A 17,215-nucleotide genomic window follows, 5' to 3' on the forward strand; every position below is an offset into this window, starting at 1 on the left:
AAAAAAGAAAAAGAAAAGAAAAATAGAACCAGTACATCAAACCCAGGATTTCAGATATAAACTGTATTTTAAAAATAAATTCAAGTTAAAAAGGTGAATCAAAGTGGTTGTTGGAAAGATGGAGAATGGAACTGACTGGAAAGGGGCCCTCAGGGGTAAAGGAAATATTCTCTATCTTCATTTGAGTGCCAAAACCCATTGAACTCTACACTCAAGATCTGTGCACTTTATTATATGTAAATTATACCTTAATTTGGGTTAATTTAAATTTTCAAAAAAATTAATAGAGCAGGTGGCACCTGGATATGGCAGAAACCTTAAATGTAGTGTGTAAATGACAACTTCAAAACGCAGTGATAGGTTGGCCCTGCCCAATAAATGTTCTAGTAGTTACAGTTTAAAAATAGAATTAGATGATATTTTATTAATATTTTTATTCAGCCAATATACTTGAAACAGTACCATTTAACATATAATCAGTATAAAAGTTATTGAGGTATTTTAAAAGCTTCCTGTATTAAGTCTCTGAAACCTGGTGTGCGTTTTCCACTTACAGACCCTCTCAACTGACATTTCAAACGCTCGATAACCACGTAAGGTTAGCGCTGGACAGTGCAGCTAGAGATGACGGGAACACAAGACAGGTTTTTAAGGAGGGAGGAACTTGTATTCCATAAATACTATAGTCCAAAGGCCCAGCACTATCCAAAGTACAGGTTTGTAGATCAGGAAACAAAGACTTTGGGCTTCCTCTAATTTGTTATTTGTTTTAACAATAAAGCCAAGAGTTTGTTTCATAAGTCTGGCCTAAAAATTACTGTTGGTTAAACAATTTGTTATTACAACAGCCTAAAACTGCCCCTTTGCAAAGCAATTCTCCGTGAGTGAGTGGCAGTTACTGTCCTGGCAACCCATTCGAGGTGTGAAAGGCAGCAGTGCTGTTCTCCTGGCTTTCTGTCTGAGACACATCCAGAAGCCTTTCCACACTGAAAGGAAACAGCAGGCTTAGTCACCCAATTCTGTGGTCTCTAATTAGGCAAGAAAAGTTATCCAGGGCTTTCTGACACAGAAACAAAGTCTCCCTGGAAAGAAGGAAAATTAAAAGTTGGCAAATTTTAAACCAAAACGTCTTTGTTGTCATGAGTTCTATACAGACGCAGAACCAGAAATGACAGACACTTTGGCGGAATCTAAAATGGTGTCCTCTCAACTCTGCTAGGCAGTCTCAGCCTTCATTTAATATTCACCAAAAGCAAACAGTGTGGTTAGCACAGTTAGTGGCTTGGTCTTCACAATAAATGTTTCCTACTATTAACATCTCTTTAGATTTTTAAACAATTAATCTGCTGACAGCTGTTATTCTATTATGTGCCTCTGTTTACTTTTAAACTCAACCACTAAAGAAGAAGGTACCACCTTCACCTTAATAAAGTGATTTTCGGCCAGGCATGGTGGCTCACACCTGTAATCCCAGCACTTTGGGAGGCCAAGGTAGGCAGATTGCTTGAGCTTAGGAGTTCCAGACCCACCCGGGCAGCATGGTGAAACCCAGTCTCTACAAGAATTGCTTGAACCCAGGAGGCAGAGGTTGCAGTGAGCCGAGATCATGCCACTGCACTCCAGCCTGGATGACAGAGTGAGACTCTGTCTCTCCCTCTTTTCTTTTCTTTTTTTTTTTTTTTGAGACAAAGTCTGGCTCTGTCACCCAGGCTGGAATGCAGTGGTATGATCTCGGCTCGCTGCAACCTCCGCCTCCCAGGTTCAAGTGATTCTCCTTCCTCAGCCTCCCGAGTAGCTGGGATTACAGGCGCCCGCTACCACGCCCAGCTAATTTTTTGTATTTTTAGTAGAGACAGGTTTCACCATGTTGGTCAGGCTGGTCTCGAACTCCTGACCTCAAGTGATCCACCCGCCTCGGCCTCCCAAAGTGTTGGGATTATAGGCATGAGCCGCTGCGCCCAGTCAAGACTCTGTCTCTAAAATAAATAAAGTGATTTTCACTGATTGTCAGTGTGCATGTGGTTTCAATAACAAGTGAATAAAAAACAGTAACCTAAAATTGTCCATTTAAATAATCAATGTGAAATAAGAATATGGCCAACCTGTTTCAAGGTCTCACAGCTAATGCTCCCAGTTATGGACACAACTGATCTAAGAAACATTCTTCATATTGATAATATCAATTTTATTGAAAGGATGCTGACATTCCCCTTTACTTCCCAAAATCACATCAAATATTCAATTCACAGCCTTTGAACCATTTCAAATCCAAACTCTAAATAAGGTAAAATTATTTTGGTGGAGTGTTAAAGTCACTTCTAATGTACCTCATACTCTCAACTTTTCCTACAATTCTCATTTTTCTTTAACATACGGAAGTCCCACTCAACTGGAAATAGACAAAGCTTTCAGGAAGATTTGAAAAGATTAATGTGTTTTAAAGAAGGGTTTGGCATTACTGAGGTGATTTTCTAAACAAAACTCAAGAGTACGCCTCCTTGTACCTCTGTGAGTTCTAATGGATGTGCAGAACCTTAGGAACTCCTCTCCTATAGTTAGAAAACTGGGGAACTTTTTTTTTCTTTTCTTTTTCTTTTTTAAGTGACCTAGTATTAATATATCCTATTTTTTCTCTGTATTTAAGAAGGCCAAATAGAAAACAATGCTGATATGGGAGTAACTGTTCACATTGAGAAATGAGAACAGAATCCCAATCTCATTTATTGTCTATACTTGGACCTGTTTACCATTCTTCATTGGAACATTAAGAATTTTTAGTGTAAAACACCTAAATTCTATACACTATGTTTTAATTCCTGCAGCTATCCGAGAAGCGAAGAAATCTAGCCGAGTGACCAAGTCACTTATATGAGCTATCCCCATGTACCGAGGGTAGGTATCGCAGTTTCCAGCAGCAGAAAACCCCTGTCTGTCCTGGCTGATCAGTATCTTTAATCCTACTTTCTCTGGCTTTGACAGCACTTGGTCCAAACCTAAAGGGCAGAGAGAGTTTCAGAGTTCCAATGACACTTGGTGCTCCAATGACAATGAGATGATGGAAGAACAAAATATTTTTAATAAGCGATCTTTTCCAAAGATGACTGGACATAAGGCACTGTCAAAAAGCAATTCCCAGAGACACCCTCTGGTCCCTCAACAATACTGCAAAGTCAGAAATGGCAAAAACCTACATATTAAGAAATAGGATAAACCACTCATAAACTACCTATTAATTGTTGAAAAGAAGTTGATACTCCCCATCAAAAAATTAACAACCATCAAAAAAGCTTATGTGACAAATGCTGGCTTAGCGGCAAGATGTAGTGACGTGGAGGAGTAACGTGGTACCATGATGGATCCAGGCATATTCAACATTCCTGCGACAGTGACCATGGAAGAGCTGTGCATTTGTCCTGAAGATGTAGGGGGTGGCAGGGTGGAGACAATCTGTCATTAAAGTAGACTTAAGTGGAGTATCATTCAGAAGATACCACCTTCCCCCACCACCAAAGAAAATACAATAAAAGAATCTCTCATACATGTATCTGAGACACTAGATCATTACACTCTGAGATGATTCCCCCACATGCGTGGTCTCGCCCCCATCTTCTGCCAGATGCAGAATCACCTATAGGGATTTTTAAAACTGCCTCCATTTTCAGGTCACGTCTCTGTAACATGCAAAGACATACACAGTTTTTCTGTTCTTAGTAAGAACAGAAAAACCTGTCATTTTGAGATATCGTGACACAGAAAGCTTGGTGCACAAGAAAACATTCCACGTTACCACCACATTTACAGTCAAGAAGATTCCTAGACAGCCCAAAGCCCAGAGCAAAAAGCTGGATAGCGCTGGCGCCTCAAGCCCAAGGAAGGGCACAGCTGGGCCACTACAAAAGGAAGCTGGTCTCTTCGGCAAACAGACCATCTGTGCCAAAGAACATTCCAACTAACAACAGTGCTGTACAAGCTCGGGAGGAATCAGCAATCAATTTGTAAATGTTCAAGATAAAACCAGAAAAATCTTTGAAAGAATAAAACTGCAGGGACTTACATACCTCCATGTCTGGCCTAAACTTATCTTCAAATACAGCCATTGCTGCCAACGAGCCAGAACCTGTAAGAAAAAGGTGCACTTTTAGTGTATTTTATGATATCCCAGCTTATCCATCTCAAGTTTACCTAGGGGCAAGAAAAACAGCAAAACATGCCCAGTGTCTCATTCAAGTACAGTGTAAATATTAATTCTACAGGGCCACATAAACCAGGTAAAAACAGTGCTCTTCAAAAGCCTGGAGTCACACTTACCACTATCTAAGGTAAATCTGCAACTGGTCCTACTTCCACCACTGACAGGTATAATTGTAAATTATTCACAATAAAATGCTGAAGCATGAAAATAAGGTTATGGAGAATTTGGATTTTTTTCAAACAGTGACTGCCACATAATTTCCCGTGTTCTATGCTGTGAGTCTAGTGCTCCATATTGTGCCTTGGCAGGCTGCTGGGTATAGCGCTAAATACCAAGCCAGTTCCAAAGAAAAGATTGTTTTAATGAGCTGGCCCTGGTAGAGTCACCTTGACACGCAGGGAAGAAACTACCGCACCAGCAATGGTAATAGGACTGCGAGCAGCAGTCACCAGGTTATTCCAGCTACAACTGTAAAACACTTTATTATGTGGCATTTATTTGGAGCTATTATTTTTAGTTTGTACTTTGAAGAGTAACAGCTGAATAGACAAAATGACAGACAAAGAAACAAAAATTTATTATCACAATAGCAAATGGCTGAAAGGTTATGCTGCATAGATATTAACAGATAGCAAATTTATCCCTACAAAAGTAGGATGTAAAGGCATTACAAATAAGCGTGGGCTCCCTTTGAATGGATGCAAAAGGCAGCTAAGCACTCCTTGAAAATTTAAATTTGCTTTGTTCAAAAACCAGAGAATCTTTAGAAAATCATCATCTTGTCTTTACAGGTCCTGGCAATATTTCAGGATACTCCACTTTTGGAGAGAGGATAGAGTTGCCCACAATTTTTTACTCCAATTAGAAGATTTTTTTGGCATTTATTACTTTTTAACTTGTTTTGCATAACACTATCTATTTAGCTGGGTCACAGAGAAAACCATATTTTCTATTTAAAATGATTTGTGTACATCGCTTGACCACCTCAATGGTTTAGCAAAGGAAAAAGGCAGCGATTAAACAGTTTCAAATGAGGTGTCCTGCTGATTTTATCAAGTCTGCTGAATGTATAATGAAAAAGGAGAAGCTGACAGCAACGCCGCATTGAGAAAATACAGACTACCTTATCTGAACCATTTAAGGAGGTCCAATTATAGATCAAATTTAAAGGGTAGAAACAGCAGATTTACAGACACAAATCAATGAACATGGTAATCCCGATGAATATGACAGATACTCCTGTTAGGGAATATTGCTGCGGTTGAGGATCATTACCTTCACAGTACCGGATATATCACATCTAAAGCAGTAGGAAGCGTCAAGTGTAGACCAGCATTACAAGCAATGACTATTCATTTAGGCTTTGGGAGCAAAAGGCAACCCCATTTTCCCCCCACTCACAATTTTTTTCTCCTAACAACAACAACAAAAAAAACTAAAATGGTGATCTAAAGGGACATTAAAAGCCCTCTGAAAAGGAGATAGAAATTAAACAGATATAAAACTAGTACACTCAGATAAAACTAGCACATATGCGAGAGCAAATTCAGCAAAACAAACCTCTAAATTTCAAAGTAAACATGTCCTTGAAGATGTGGAAACAGGGTCAAACTCCACCAACGTTCTGTGAGTCACGCGTTTACTCTGAGATTCAGGGGTCAAGGGGGAAAGTAACCTAAGTTGCTGTTTTCAGGCCCAGGTGAGAACCAGTCTCAGACTTACTAGTAAAAGCAATCTGGTTTTGTGTGGAAAGCGAAAGACAGCTGCCATGAACGAACAAGGCAACTGCAAATGAAGAATCTCAGCAAAAAATACTTCTAGATATAGACCAGTCCTGCACGGCATTGGTGAGCAGACTGGCCTCTTCCAACAGAGTCCAAGAATATCTCCATGAAGAGCACAAGGGTAATCAACCAGAGGCCAGAAATAAACATTTAAAAAAGGACAGGGAGAAGGCAGGTATTTAGCTAGGAGCTAACAACTTGTGGAAAACTGTAACGAATTGTTAAAAAAGAAAAACAAGCTTACCTTAAAAGCATTTTTCCTTAAAAATCACTAGCTGTTTTTTTCTCTGGGGCCATTCCTTTCTTTGGCAGTTTCACAGTAATTTTTTTGTTTGTTTTATTCTTTTTCCTAGGCACATATATTTCCTTCTGCTCAGCTTCACTCAATAATTTAAGAAATGAAAAATATTTCCCTCCCCAAATAATTATTTCTTTAAAACCTTTTTCCTGGCTGGGCGTGGTGGCTCACCGCCTGTAATCCCAGCACTTTGGGAGGCCGAGGTGGGCGGATCACGAGGTCAGGAGATTGAGACCATCCTGGCTAGCACAGTGAAACGCTGTCTCTACTAAAAATACAAAAAAATTAGCCAGGCATGGTGGCGAGTGCCTGTAGTCCCAGCTACGCGGGAGGCTGAGGCAGGAGAATGGCATGAACCCGGGAGGCAGAGTTTGCAGTGAGCCCAGATTGCGCCACCGCACTCCAGCCTGAGCGACAGAGCGAGACTCAGTCTCAAACCAACAAACAAACAAAAAACCTTTTTCCTACCTAGAAACAATACTACAGACAAAATTTCTATAAGTGGAAATAACACACTAAACGCACAGACTCTTGGAACAAAAGAGTTTCTCCAATGTGGGGAGGCTCTCTACATTATCAGACAGGCAATTTTGTTGTTTTGTTTTGAAGAGCTGAAAGGTATAAGACAAGTAAACATAGGCCTTGGGGCTTTTACTACTCTGTATTTCTGGCTTCCCCTTTTTATACCTCAAAAAATATACACACACACACACTCTCTCTCTCTCTTACTTGAGAAATTTTCTGAAAAGCAGGAGCTTCCCAACCTGATTCTGCTTCCCATGAAATCAAAGACAAGAGGGCCCCAAAATAAACTTGAAAAGAAAGGGAAATTCAACATTAAAAATAATTTCTAAATCACCTGCAAATTAGCTCCTGCTCCTAGCTTTTCAGGAAAGGAGGACTTTGGCGCCCCCTTTTCAGAAATACACAGAAGTGTTTGGAGATAGAAAACCTGTCAACAGGTTTGTAGGTACTTCTGAATGTGTGTCTGCATTTAGAAAACTGGGGTGAGAATTTCAAATACAACTGCAATTGCCTGAAGTGACAAGAGAACATAATTTCAAGGCAATGCAGTGGGAGACACAAGGAACAAGAAGTTGGCCATTAAAAACAAAACAAAACAAAACAAAAAGATGGTAAACTCAGACCAGTATTCTTTAAAGATAATTCATTTCATTCAAGTTTCCTAGATACTGGTCCAACATCCAAAACTATATAGAGTAAATCACCAGTCAAATGCCATTCCAGTACAGCCACTATGAGACCTGTAAAACATTAATATAGTATATCCTCTTTTCCCTATAAACCACCAATAATGCCCTGAGACATTTTGTTATTTCAGCATCAACTACCTAAGTTGGCACTCTCTTCATAAACAAAACCAAGGCGAAAATCTTTTGAAGGATCATTTGCTCTGATTTTTTATTCCAAAAGTAGAGACATCTTAGATATCAGAACTGTCTGGTTTCCCATTAAAGAACAGATACACAGAAAAGCCAGGGGACAGTGTGGCCAGGACTGGGCCTCTGCTGTACACTCGAGTATGCCAGTGAAGGAAAGGCATGTCAGAGAGGACGTGCCCTCCACAAATGCAGGCTATGCTCCAAGAGCAAGGGTGAGGCCTCAGAGAACTTACTCCAGTCAGGAGGAGAAGGAAGCCAAAGAGAAGAACAAGGGCCTTCTGCTGAGCACCCGTCAGGTGCCATGCGGCCTATTTTAGGTCATTTCATCATCCTCATAGCAACCCACTAACGTGAGAAAGCTCCTTGTCTAGGACTACAGGAAACAAGCACAGGGGCGGGATTCCTGTCTCAGCTGCGACCCTATGTCGCACTCTCATACAGAAAGTCCCATATGCTACAATACAGTTGAGAGAGGACATGCAAGACCTTCCATGACCAGGTTTCTACCTCCTTCGGCTCCCTCCCGTCCCCCATACACACCCCGATACTCCACCAACACCACACTGCCCATGATTTCCTAAATGCCCATGCCAGTTCAAGCCTATCTCACAGAGCACATGGCAGTCCACAGAACTCCCAGTCACCCTTCAAACTCCAGCTAAGAGATCACTTCTTCCTAGAATCCTTCCTTGGTCACCCCCCTCCACAGGGTTTATCACTCTCATCTCTGCAACTTGTCCATCCTTTCATATCTGCAGCCTCCATCCCCAACAGTCTCTGACACATGGCAGCATTAGGAGAGACACTCATTGAATTAAGCTGCACTAAAAGTGAGGCCAACTACCCAAATGAGGGAGCCAAAAAAAACTCTGAGCTGCCCCTGAAGGCGTGAGGATAGCAGTAAATGCCTGGATAAGGTGTAAAGCAATATTTATCGCCTAGTTTACCATACTAGGCTGAATATAAGACAAACTCAAGTGTAGAGCCAGTCCAATTTTCAAAAAGGAAAAAGGGCCTTAAAAACCACAAAACCAAGTCCTATTATATGTCCCAGTGCAGTCCAAACCACTGCGATATCACAGGAGTGAACGGCCTTTCCTGGATTTCTGCATTATATTAATACTACTGACGCTCTCCGTCTCATCAGTAGTTTCCATGAAGCTGCTCCTTAGCAACCTTCACCAAGCCTGCCTTTTCAGCACACCCACGGTTACTGAGTACCCAGTATTGCTTCCAGAACAAAGCTCTTTAAAACAGAAAAACAAGGTGCAATTCAGTGACCAGCACTTAGAGAAGTGAATATAAGTGAGGACACTATGATGGCTACCTAGTCCCCTCAGACTAACCTCCTGCATCCACTGCCCTCCCGCAAGCCCACCTACACATCCTGCTCAACAGCCGCCACCCCAACCCACCAAGAAGCCGGGCTGTGGAGAGACAGGGAGGCAGGGAGGACAAATGTCTCTTTCCCTTTCACCTGCAGGGCACTCCCCCATCCACTGCAGACACTCCACAGCTGCTCCAGTTAGGTCCTCATTCAAAGCTCCTCCTGCAACAGATGCCCTGTGGAGTCCTGGAAAGAGCACCTGGCCTCCTTCCCAGCTCTGTCAAGGCTGGACTCACCCACAGACCCTCTTGTCACCCACATCTGCTGAGCCCCGGGAGAAGGGGTCCCACCCTCTTGTCACCTGCATCTGCTACGCCCCGGGAGAATGGGTCCCAAGCACCAGTTCCACAAGGACCACACCTCCAGCCAGTTTGTTAAAATGAAACATCTTATAATAGCAGGCCCACTGGCTTATAAACAAAATTACTAGCTCCTCTAAGAATGTAAAATAAAAGCCCTAAAACTCCGAAAAATACATGCAACATGCAGAACATTAATAACTAAAAAGAGCTCACAGATAAATACATCAAGACTCCAATGGAGAAGACAGTAGTTTACAAAAGAGAAAAGGCAGAGGCCTATATACATTAAGCAATACTGATCAAGTTCACTAGCAATCAAAGAAATATGAATTCAAGTAAAATAACTACCTTTTGCCTTTTAAATTAGCAAAGATTAAAAAGAATAATAGTGCTGACAAAGGTGTGATCAAATGGGTACTCTGACACACTTGGAGAAGCAGAAATGGATAGAACTCTTCTAATGGGCAATGTAGAAACATCAATTGGAAATCATACAGCTATACATACCCACCAAACCAGCAAATCTCTTAGGGACTTATTCTAAAGAAACACATGGACAAGTACCCAAGTCACGTATCTTAAAAGATCATTGTTTAGATTAAAGGGGAAAAAAAATACCTGGAAGTAAATGTAAAGGTTCAACAATCAGGAGCCAGGGAAAATAAACAATAAAATACTATACACACAGACATTAAACATGACGAAGTAGAAGTACATTTTTTTGGCAATGGGAAGATATCCATGCCTTAGTATTTAGTGGGGGAAAAACATGTTCTAAAGCAAAATTAACAGACACACTTATGCACCATATATTATACAAACCTGGAAGCACATAAATCAAAATATTAAGCTTATTTCTGGGTGGTGCTATTTTTTGTTTACTTGTATTTTTTAATTTTTCTTCAAAGTGCATGCATTAATAGCAATTTTTTAAGGTATAAAAAATTGGAGAAAATCCAACATTGTGAGGGGATGGAAAAAACAAGCAAAAAACCAAGACTTTGCTAGCTGTCACAGTCTTTCCGTATAACAGCAGCAGCAGGCAGCTTATTCCTTAAATTTGTATACAAGGGCCTAAAGGTCAATCCATGCATGAGTCAACAGACCCAAAGAACAGCAGCAATCAATCATCACAAACAAATACACCATGTCTCTCCTGCCCACCGTCCTTAGGAGGGCTTCCTTAGGACTGTCTTAGAGATACAGTCATCTTAATAATGAAGTCCTCTGAGCGTTTCAGCATGGGGCTAGACCCCACTTATCCAGAAGTGTACTCTTGGCAAACACAGCACTGAACAAACTACAACAGATGCACACGGTACTTAAGAACTTTCACAGCACAGTCACATCAGTTTTGTTTGCTCTTCAGGCATGGCAAGTAGTAGTAGTCCCATTTTACAAAAGAAGAATAAAGCTCAGAGATAAGGAACGTGCCCAGATCACACAGCCAGTGATAAGCAAATCTGGGATTCTGAAGCCAGATCTTTCTGAATTTAAAGTGTGTGATGTTCTTTCCATTCCACCACGTTTGCCTCTTAAATAGCAAAGCCAAATGCTTGAAATCAAGATTAGCAAGTAAGCCTGGGAGATGGAGCTATCTTTTCTTAGCTCCCCACCCCAAAAAAGCATGCTTTCAAACTTGCTTTTTCTTTAGATTTCAGCTCAACGATTACCACACACATCTGGATATAGTTAATTTGTGTTGTTTTGCTTGGAAATTCAAATGAGACTGGAATTTAGTTAAATGTTTTAAATGATTAAACATATGCCATTCACTGTTTAGCAATGCCCCTCAAGTATCTGTTATAACAGCATTTATTTTAAAACAGCCTCATTCAAAAAAAAAAAAAAACTAAAATTAGTCTCCATTTTCTAAAACCTCTGAAGGTGTTTCGATCTTAGCTTACCAGGATTAGTAATTCACTTTGAAACTCACTTTTTCTGAGAGAACAATCCAATTCTGGATGAAATCTGAAATTTTACAATCTAGATATTGCTTTTACTTGTTCTGTACATTTAAACGTGTTATTTTTCTATGTCAGAGTTCACTAAAATACTCAACAAACTTAGCAATTCTATAATCTATGTTATTAGATATGCTAAAGAAACAGTAAAAGACTGAAATAATTTCCTAAAATCTGCTGCTTCTAAGTCAAAAGCTAGGAAGGACCTGAAAGGTAGAAATTTGCTTTTTCTAATAAGGTGCTCACTAACTCTCAAACTGGGGAAGGGGAAAACATTCGTTAAGGGTCTTAGGTCCTGGACCCTGAACTCAAGTACTGGGAGTATTTGCCCCTTTTACAGACAAGGAAATTGAGACTCAACTGGTTCCAAATAGTTTGCCCATGGCAAGAATCAATGAGAAGCAGAGCCAAGATTTAAACCTAGGTCCTATTCTGAAGCATGGGTTCTCAAGCTCATGCACCCTTCAGAAGGGCAACTTCCCACTCTTTCTTCAAACAATCCATTCCCAGGTGCCCACGCAGCAGCAGCAGGCTCTGGGAACACCAAAAGGCACAAGAGGTGGCCCAGCCCTGGCGCTCCCTAGCTGGGCACATCACCCCGAGCTCTGCAAAGCTGCCAAAGTTGCTCCAGGAGGCACAAGCAACTGCATCAAGCACAACGTGAATGCTGCGACCGGAAACCGAGCGGCCCAGCAGCCCTACCGAACTAGGTTCCTTCCCCGCACAAGGGGCAGGGGAGAGGAGGCACCTTCCTCAAAGGGTGGCCCGTGTAAAGCAAAATGCTGGGGACACTAAAAGTTCAAGAAAAGCTGGCTGATGAAATTCCTCTCCGACAAGGTCCTGGCCCTCCAGGCAGCTATTTTATACAATCACTCTCAGCAAGTCCCAGGGTTGGCAGCTTTCATGGAAACAGAGGTCTTCAGAATTTCTTTCTCAAAGTCATGAAGTTATGAGAGGCAGCAGGAAATGGATTTCTACTGCTTTTCCCCAAATCAATTTAACCAGATCGTCTCAGGAAAAAAAGCTGCTCCTTCTGCTAAAAAGCGGTCCATTTTATGCAGCCAAGGACCTGTTTGCCACCGTGGCCTGCCAAGGTGTAAGATGTATGCGGCGATAACAGAGTCACGCACAGGACTTTCTAATCCATCAGTGTCAGCTCTCCCTGACAGAGCGCTTACTCACACTTACTTGCTCATTGTTAGTCAACTGGCCACTCATCCTGGGTAAAATTTGGTGCTTTCCACAGACCCACAAACTGGGATCATTTTTCACTCCATTCCTGCCTCCAAGGCCTCATCTCCTGGTACTGGTGCTTGCTCTGGAGGCCAACAATGCCAATGTGTGCAGAGCTGATTGATGAATATAAAACAAGGCGGGCGCCAGGGGACCATATCCAGCCACTAGAGAGCAGTGGAGCACCTCTCACTGCTCGGTAAAACAGACGCAGGCTTTAAATGGTTTAATTGTATGCATGCATTTCATTATAAGTCCTGGCCAAAAGCTTCCTGGCGAGGCAAGCCAAGCAATCAGACAATCTTGCATCGCTTGCTGAAATCCAGATTTGTCCTTTGTCAGCATAAACAGTTTAATTTGACGTTTTCACTCCTGAGTAAGCACTGAGTATTACATTTAAACCCCTCATGAGGGAGAAGAATGCTTCCTTTTCATCAGCAAATGTACCTCAATGTCAAAGTCTACCTTTTATTCCCAATGAATTTAAAAAAGTATTCCATTTAATTTGCTAAAAATATTTGTAAGCATCCAACAATTTCAGTCAAAAACTAATTCCTCAAAAAACGGAGTTCCTTTTCTAAATGTAATATAGTCAAAGAGGAGTTAAATTTTACCCTAATAATTTAAACCACCACTTGAAGGGAACAGGGATTTTTCTTATAATTGCAACTGCAACATCTCATTGACCTGACAGGTTATAAACACTTATTCTTCAGAAAAGACTAACAATCAGGGCATCAGGGCCTAAAATGTGAAAGGTTTTATTTCATTAATGCATTTTAATGAAATGTCACAAGATATGGAGAAAGAACATTTTTTCCTTAAAACATAGGTGTCACCTACCCCTGTTTACAGGACAAAATGGAGGACGAAAATGACTCTAAAATGCACCTATCTTAATCAGTCCCCTGCACCATGAGGCCACACAGGGAAACCGAAGCTGAGTGCAAGGCATACACCCTGCCCTGCTGCCGCAGGAATGCAGGGCAGTGGCAGCTGGCAAGTCTCTTAAAGGTCCCCTTTACTCAGGTCCATATTTCAAAATAACTTCCCAAACTTCAGGGCATTCCACTTTAATTGATGGACTAGACGGTATTATTTTCATTGTATGGACGGAAGCAGCTAAAATTCACAGAAAGGAAGGAGGCTACCCAAAGTCATGCAGCCAGGAATGGCAGCATGGGTACATGAACCCAGATCCGGTTAACAGCAAATCCCTCATTCTGTGAACTACACAGTGAGAAGCCTTCTGATGCCTAAGATGACTTTCCACGTAGTCTGACCAATGAGGAAGTAAAAGCATCAAGCACTAGGTCATAAGCATATAAAGGCACTTTCCTTTAGCAGGCGCGACTCTGGTCCAATTCTGAAACAAGAGCAGATAAAGATGAGCTAGTTAACCTCACTCTCTCTCAGTGGGGTTTAAAGCAAAGAACTTTAAACTGAGCATTTCCTTTAACTGTTCTGAAAAGTGCTCTGGCAAGGGCTGTTACTTGGCTGTAGGCTAAGGACAATTCAAATCAGGAGACTTTGTGGTAAAATGTCAGAGCAGGGAAAAAAGGAAGAAGAGCACCCATACATTAATTCAATACCTCACCATTTCGTCTATAAAAGGTGTTTAATTTTTTTTACACAGAATCAAGAACAAAATCCAATCTAATTAGAATAAATTAAGAACTGGCAAGGGCTGACTATATTACATTTCCTGTAACAATATGAATTTTAGAAGTAAATATTTTCTCATTTCCTGATATCACTGCACCATCTATTGGCTTAGTACCACCTTTGCAGCAACCAAAAAACAAGATGCATTCATTCAACTTTCACGGGCTTTTGGTTCCCAGTTGTTTTATTCCTGACACTCCACTGCAACATAATTTTAAGATATAAAATCCATTCAATGCACATTTTAAATCTTCTAAAATGCATCTTACATTAATCAAAGCAGGAAAAAGTGCCAGAGAAATCCTGACACAGAGAGCTACACACAGAAAAATGTATTGACACTAAGACTATCAAAATACTATGCACCAAACATCTACTACATGCTACATACAAAAGACTTTTATGTTTGGTATCTCACTTCATGCTCACACATGAAGTAAGTATTACAGAAGAAATCAATGTTCACAGTCAAACAGCTAAATGAATGTTGGACTTAAGATCTGAACCCAGGCTAAGCATAGTGGCTCATGCCTATAATCCCCGCACTCTGGGAGGCCAACGCAGGAGGATCACTTAAGACCAGAAGTTCCAGACCAGCCTGAAAAACACAGTGAGACCCCGTCTCTACCAAAAAAAGAAAGAAATTTAAAAAAAAAATCAGTGGTGGTGCGCCCATAGTCCCAACTACTTGGGAGGCAGAGGTAGGAGGATCACTTGAGCTCAGGAGTTTGAGGGTACAGTGAGCTATAATCACACCACTGCATTTCAGCCTGGCGACAGAGCAAGACCCTGCCCCTAAAAAATAAAAACAAATAAGTTAATTAATATTTTTTAAAATATCAGAACTCTATTTGACTTCAAAAACCCGTTTTCATGCAGCCACACTGCCTCAAAAAATGGCCAAAAGTAACATATTCACATAAAAAGCACACAGTGATGTACAGAGTGTGCACACATAAAACGCGACACTTCAGCACCCCAATAACCCTGTGACCTTCCCAAGTCAAAAAAAGTAGCTTCATTTTAGAAACAGGGGTTATGAAGTTCCAGAGGTTAGGTGACTAGGCTCTGGTCAAGCAGAGCTGGGACCAAAGCGAGGGCTTCCACCTCTTTTTCTAGAATCCTAAGTGATACTTTGTTCAGGGGTTTACAGAAAAGCCCGCTCCAGGCAGTCACTGGCTATGTGGACAAAGCTCCTGCTGGAATAGGGTCTCCTACACCAGCACAGCTCCTCCCTTGCCCAGCCCCTGGCCCACAGAGAGCAGGGACACAGGGGAAATCCAGTTCCAATGGAGACACATGCTTCTAAAGCCTCTTATACACAGTCAACCACATGGCTGACCCCAGAGCAGGCAGAAGAATTTCCAGCAACACACGGCTATGAAGTCCATATATACATGCCCTCTGAGGTTTTTATGAAGTAAACATGATGCTAAATTCGCACCCAATTTAACAGTTGAAAATGAATACAGAAGAAACATTTGCCTCTTAAAGTGCACTAATTTGATCCAGTGCAGGATAACTTTCAAAATCAAGTCATGTGGAGATATCAAAATATCTATACAAAGGTTGTACTTGAGTATAAAAATACAGAAAAGGTTGTACTTTAGCATAAAAATATAGAAAAGGTTGTACTTTAGTGTAAAAATACAGAAAAGGCTGTACTTTAGCGTAATGATGGCAAATCTGAACTCCCTATCCATGTTCCTAAGTTCTCACTTAATTGTTAATTTTAAGATTCTTCTGCCCACAAGGTGAGACATCCAGCATGCTTACTACTCTGTCCCACATCTTCCTCACTGCTTGGGGGCCCTGTAAACTGGGACTTAGTAGGTGCATTCCAGTAATTAGGAAACTGTATAACCAGTTTATCTGGAGAGAGAATTTTACCTGGATGGCCCTGGCAGTGACCCCAAGTCCTCCCTAATGGTGCATACCAATGTTTATTCCTTAAGTTAGTATTCCTAAATTGTCCAAGGACCTCATTTTCAGGAATGTCATGCTTGAAATTTTATTCATGTTAATTCTCTATGTGGATAAGAAGGCAAAAACAAAAATTTTATATACCTTGCCAATGCTGCTACAAGGAACACTGCCAAGCTAATAGCAAAAGATGGTCCCCAAGCTTCTTCTGACACTACTTCAGCTTGCCTAATAAAGAAAAGCTGGCAAGTTCAAAGAATAAGCTAATTAATCTGAGAATTAAAAGAACCCACATTATGTCTATAAGAACATAACTAAAATGCTTTCCCTTTCTTAATAAAGTCAAAAAATCTTGCCTAGCTTTTAACAATCAAATGAATCGATCACCAGTAGCCTCTTACAAATTACTCTCTTAAAAAAGAAGTAAATGAAACCAAAGGGATCCTTTTTCTTTTCGGAGAATAAGCCACATGCCATGTACCAACAGGAAAAAGTCAGAGACTGAGGTTCCCATTCCCACTCACATACTTCCTTACTTGTGGTACAAGTAACCTCTCTGAGCCTCAGTTTTCTCATCTTCAAGACAGGGATGATGGCACCCACCTCACAGTGGTGCAAAGATTGTATCAGTGAAGCATCCCACAACAGGTGTAGGTGCTATAGCCGGATGAACGCTGCTCTCATTATGGTCAATGTGATATTCACAAAGAAGGTTTTAGGGCAGAAGCTGTCTAGGGGCCACACCACCAGGAGTCGGTTATATTAGTCTCCCAAGTAAACTCTCAGGAAGGCCAGTCCTCAGAGACAAGGCTCCTGGACCCAACGCTCAATGCAGATCAAGCTGTGCCGCAAGTTAAAGTTGCGCAAGACAAGACAGGTGTCTTCTATTCAATGTAAATTAAGAGCAGCCTTCAGGCGCCTGGCTAGTAGCCAATACAGGCCCATGGGTAGACAAAATTTAGACACCCTTGTCTTCCGGTTAATTTATAGCTTCCAGCTCTTACTGTCAAATCACTCAGAAAAAAAGAAAAAAAAAGATTAATTACAAAGTTTTGCTTTTATTC

At 41.1% G+C, this 17,215-nt stretch overlaps 1 protein-coding gene across 5 annotated transcripts in view; it reads right to left on the reverse strand.

The window, feature by feature from the left end:
- The window catches only part of PSMB7 (proteasome 20S subunit beta 7), a 63,250-nt gene that overhangs the window by 26,975 nt on the left and 19,060 nt on the right, over nt 1-17,215 (reverse strand). For all 5 annotated transcript variants that reach the window (XM_054501525.1, XM_054501526.1, XM_054501528.1 and 2 more), the window contains one exon: nt 4,059-4,117. In XM_054501525.1, the coding sequence (XP_054357500.1) occupies nt 4,059-4,117 (59 nt within the window). The remainder of the gene's footprint in view (nt 1-4,058; nt 4,118-17,215) is intronic.

The sequence above is a fragment of the Pongo pygmaeus genome, chromosome 13, assembly GCF_028885625.2.
Source record: "Pongo pygmaeus isolate AG05252 chromosome 13, NHGRI_mPonPyg2-v2.0_pri, whole genome shotgun sequence".
In the NCBI taxonomy this organism is placed as follows: domain Eukaryota; kingdom Metazoa; phylum Chordata; class Mammalia; order Primates; family Hominidae; genus Pongo; species Pongo pygmaeus.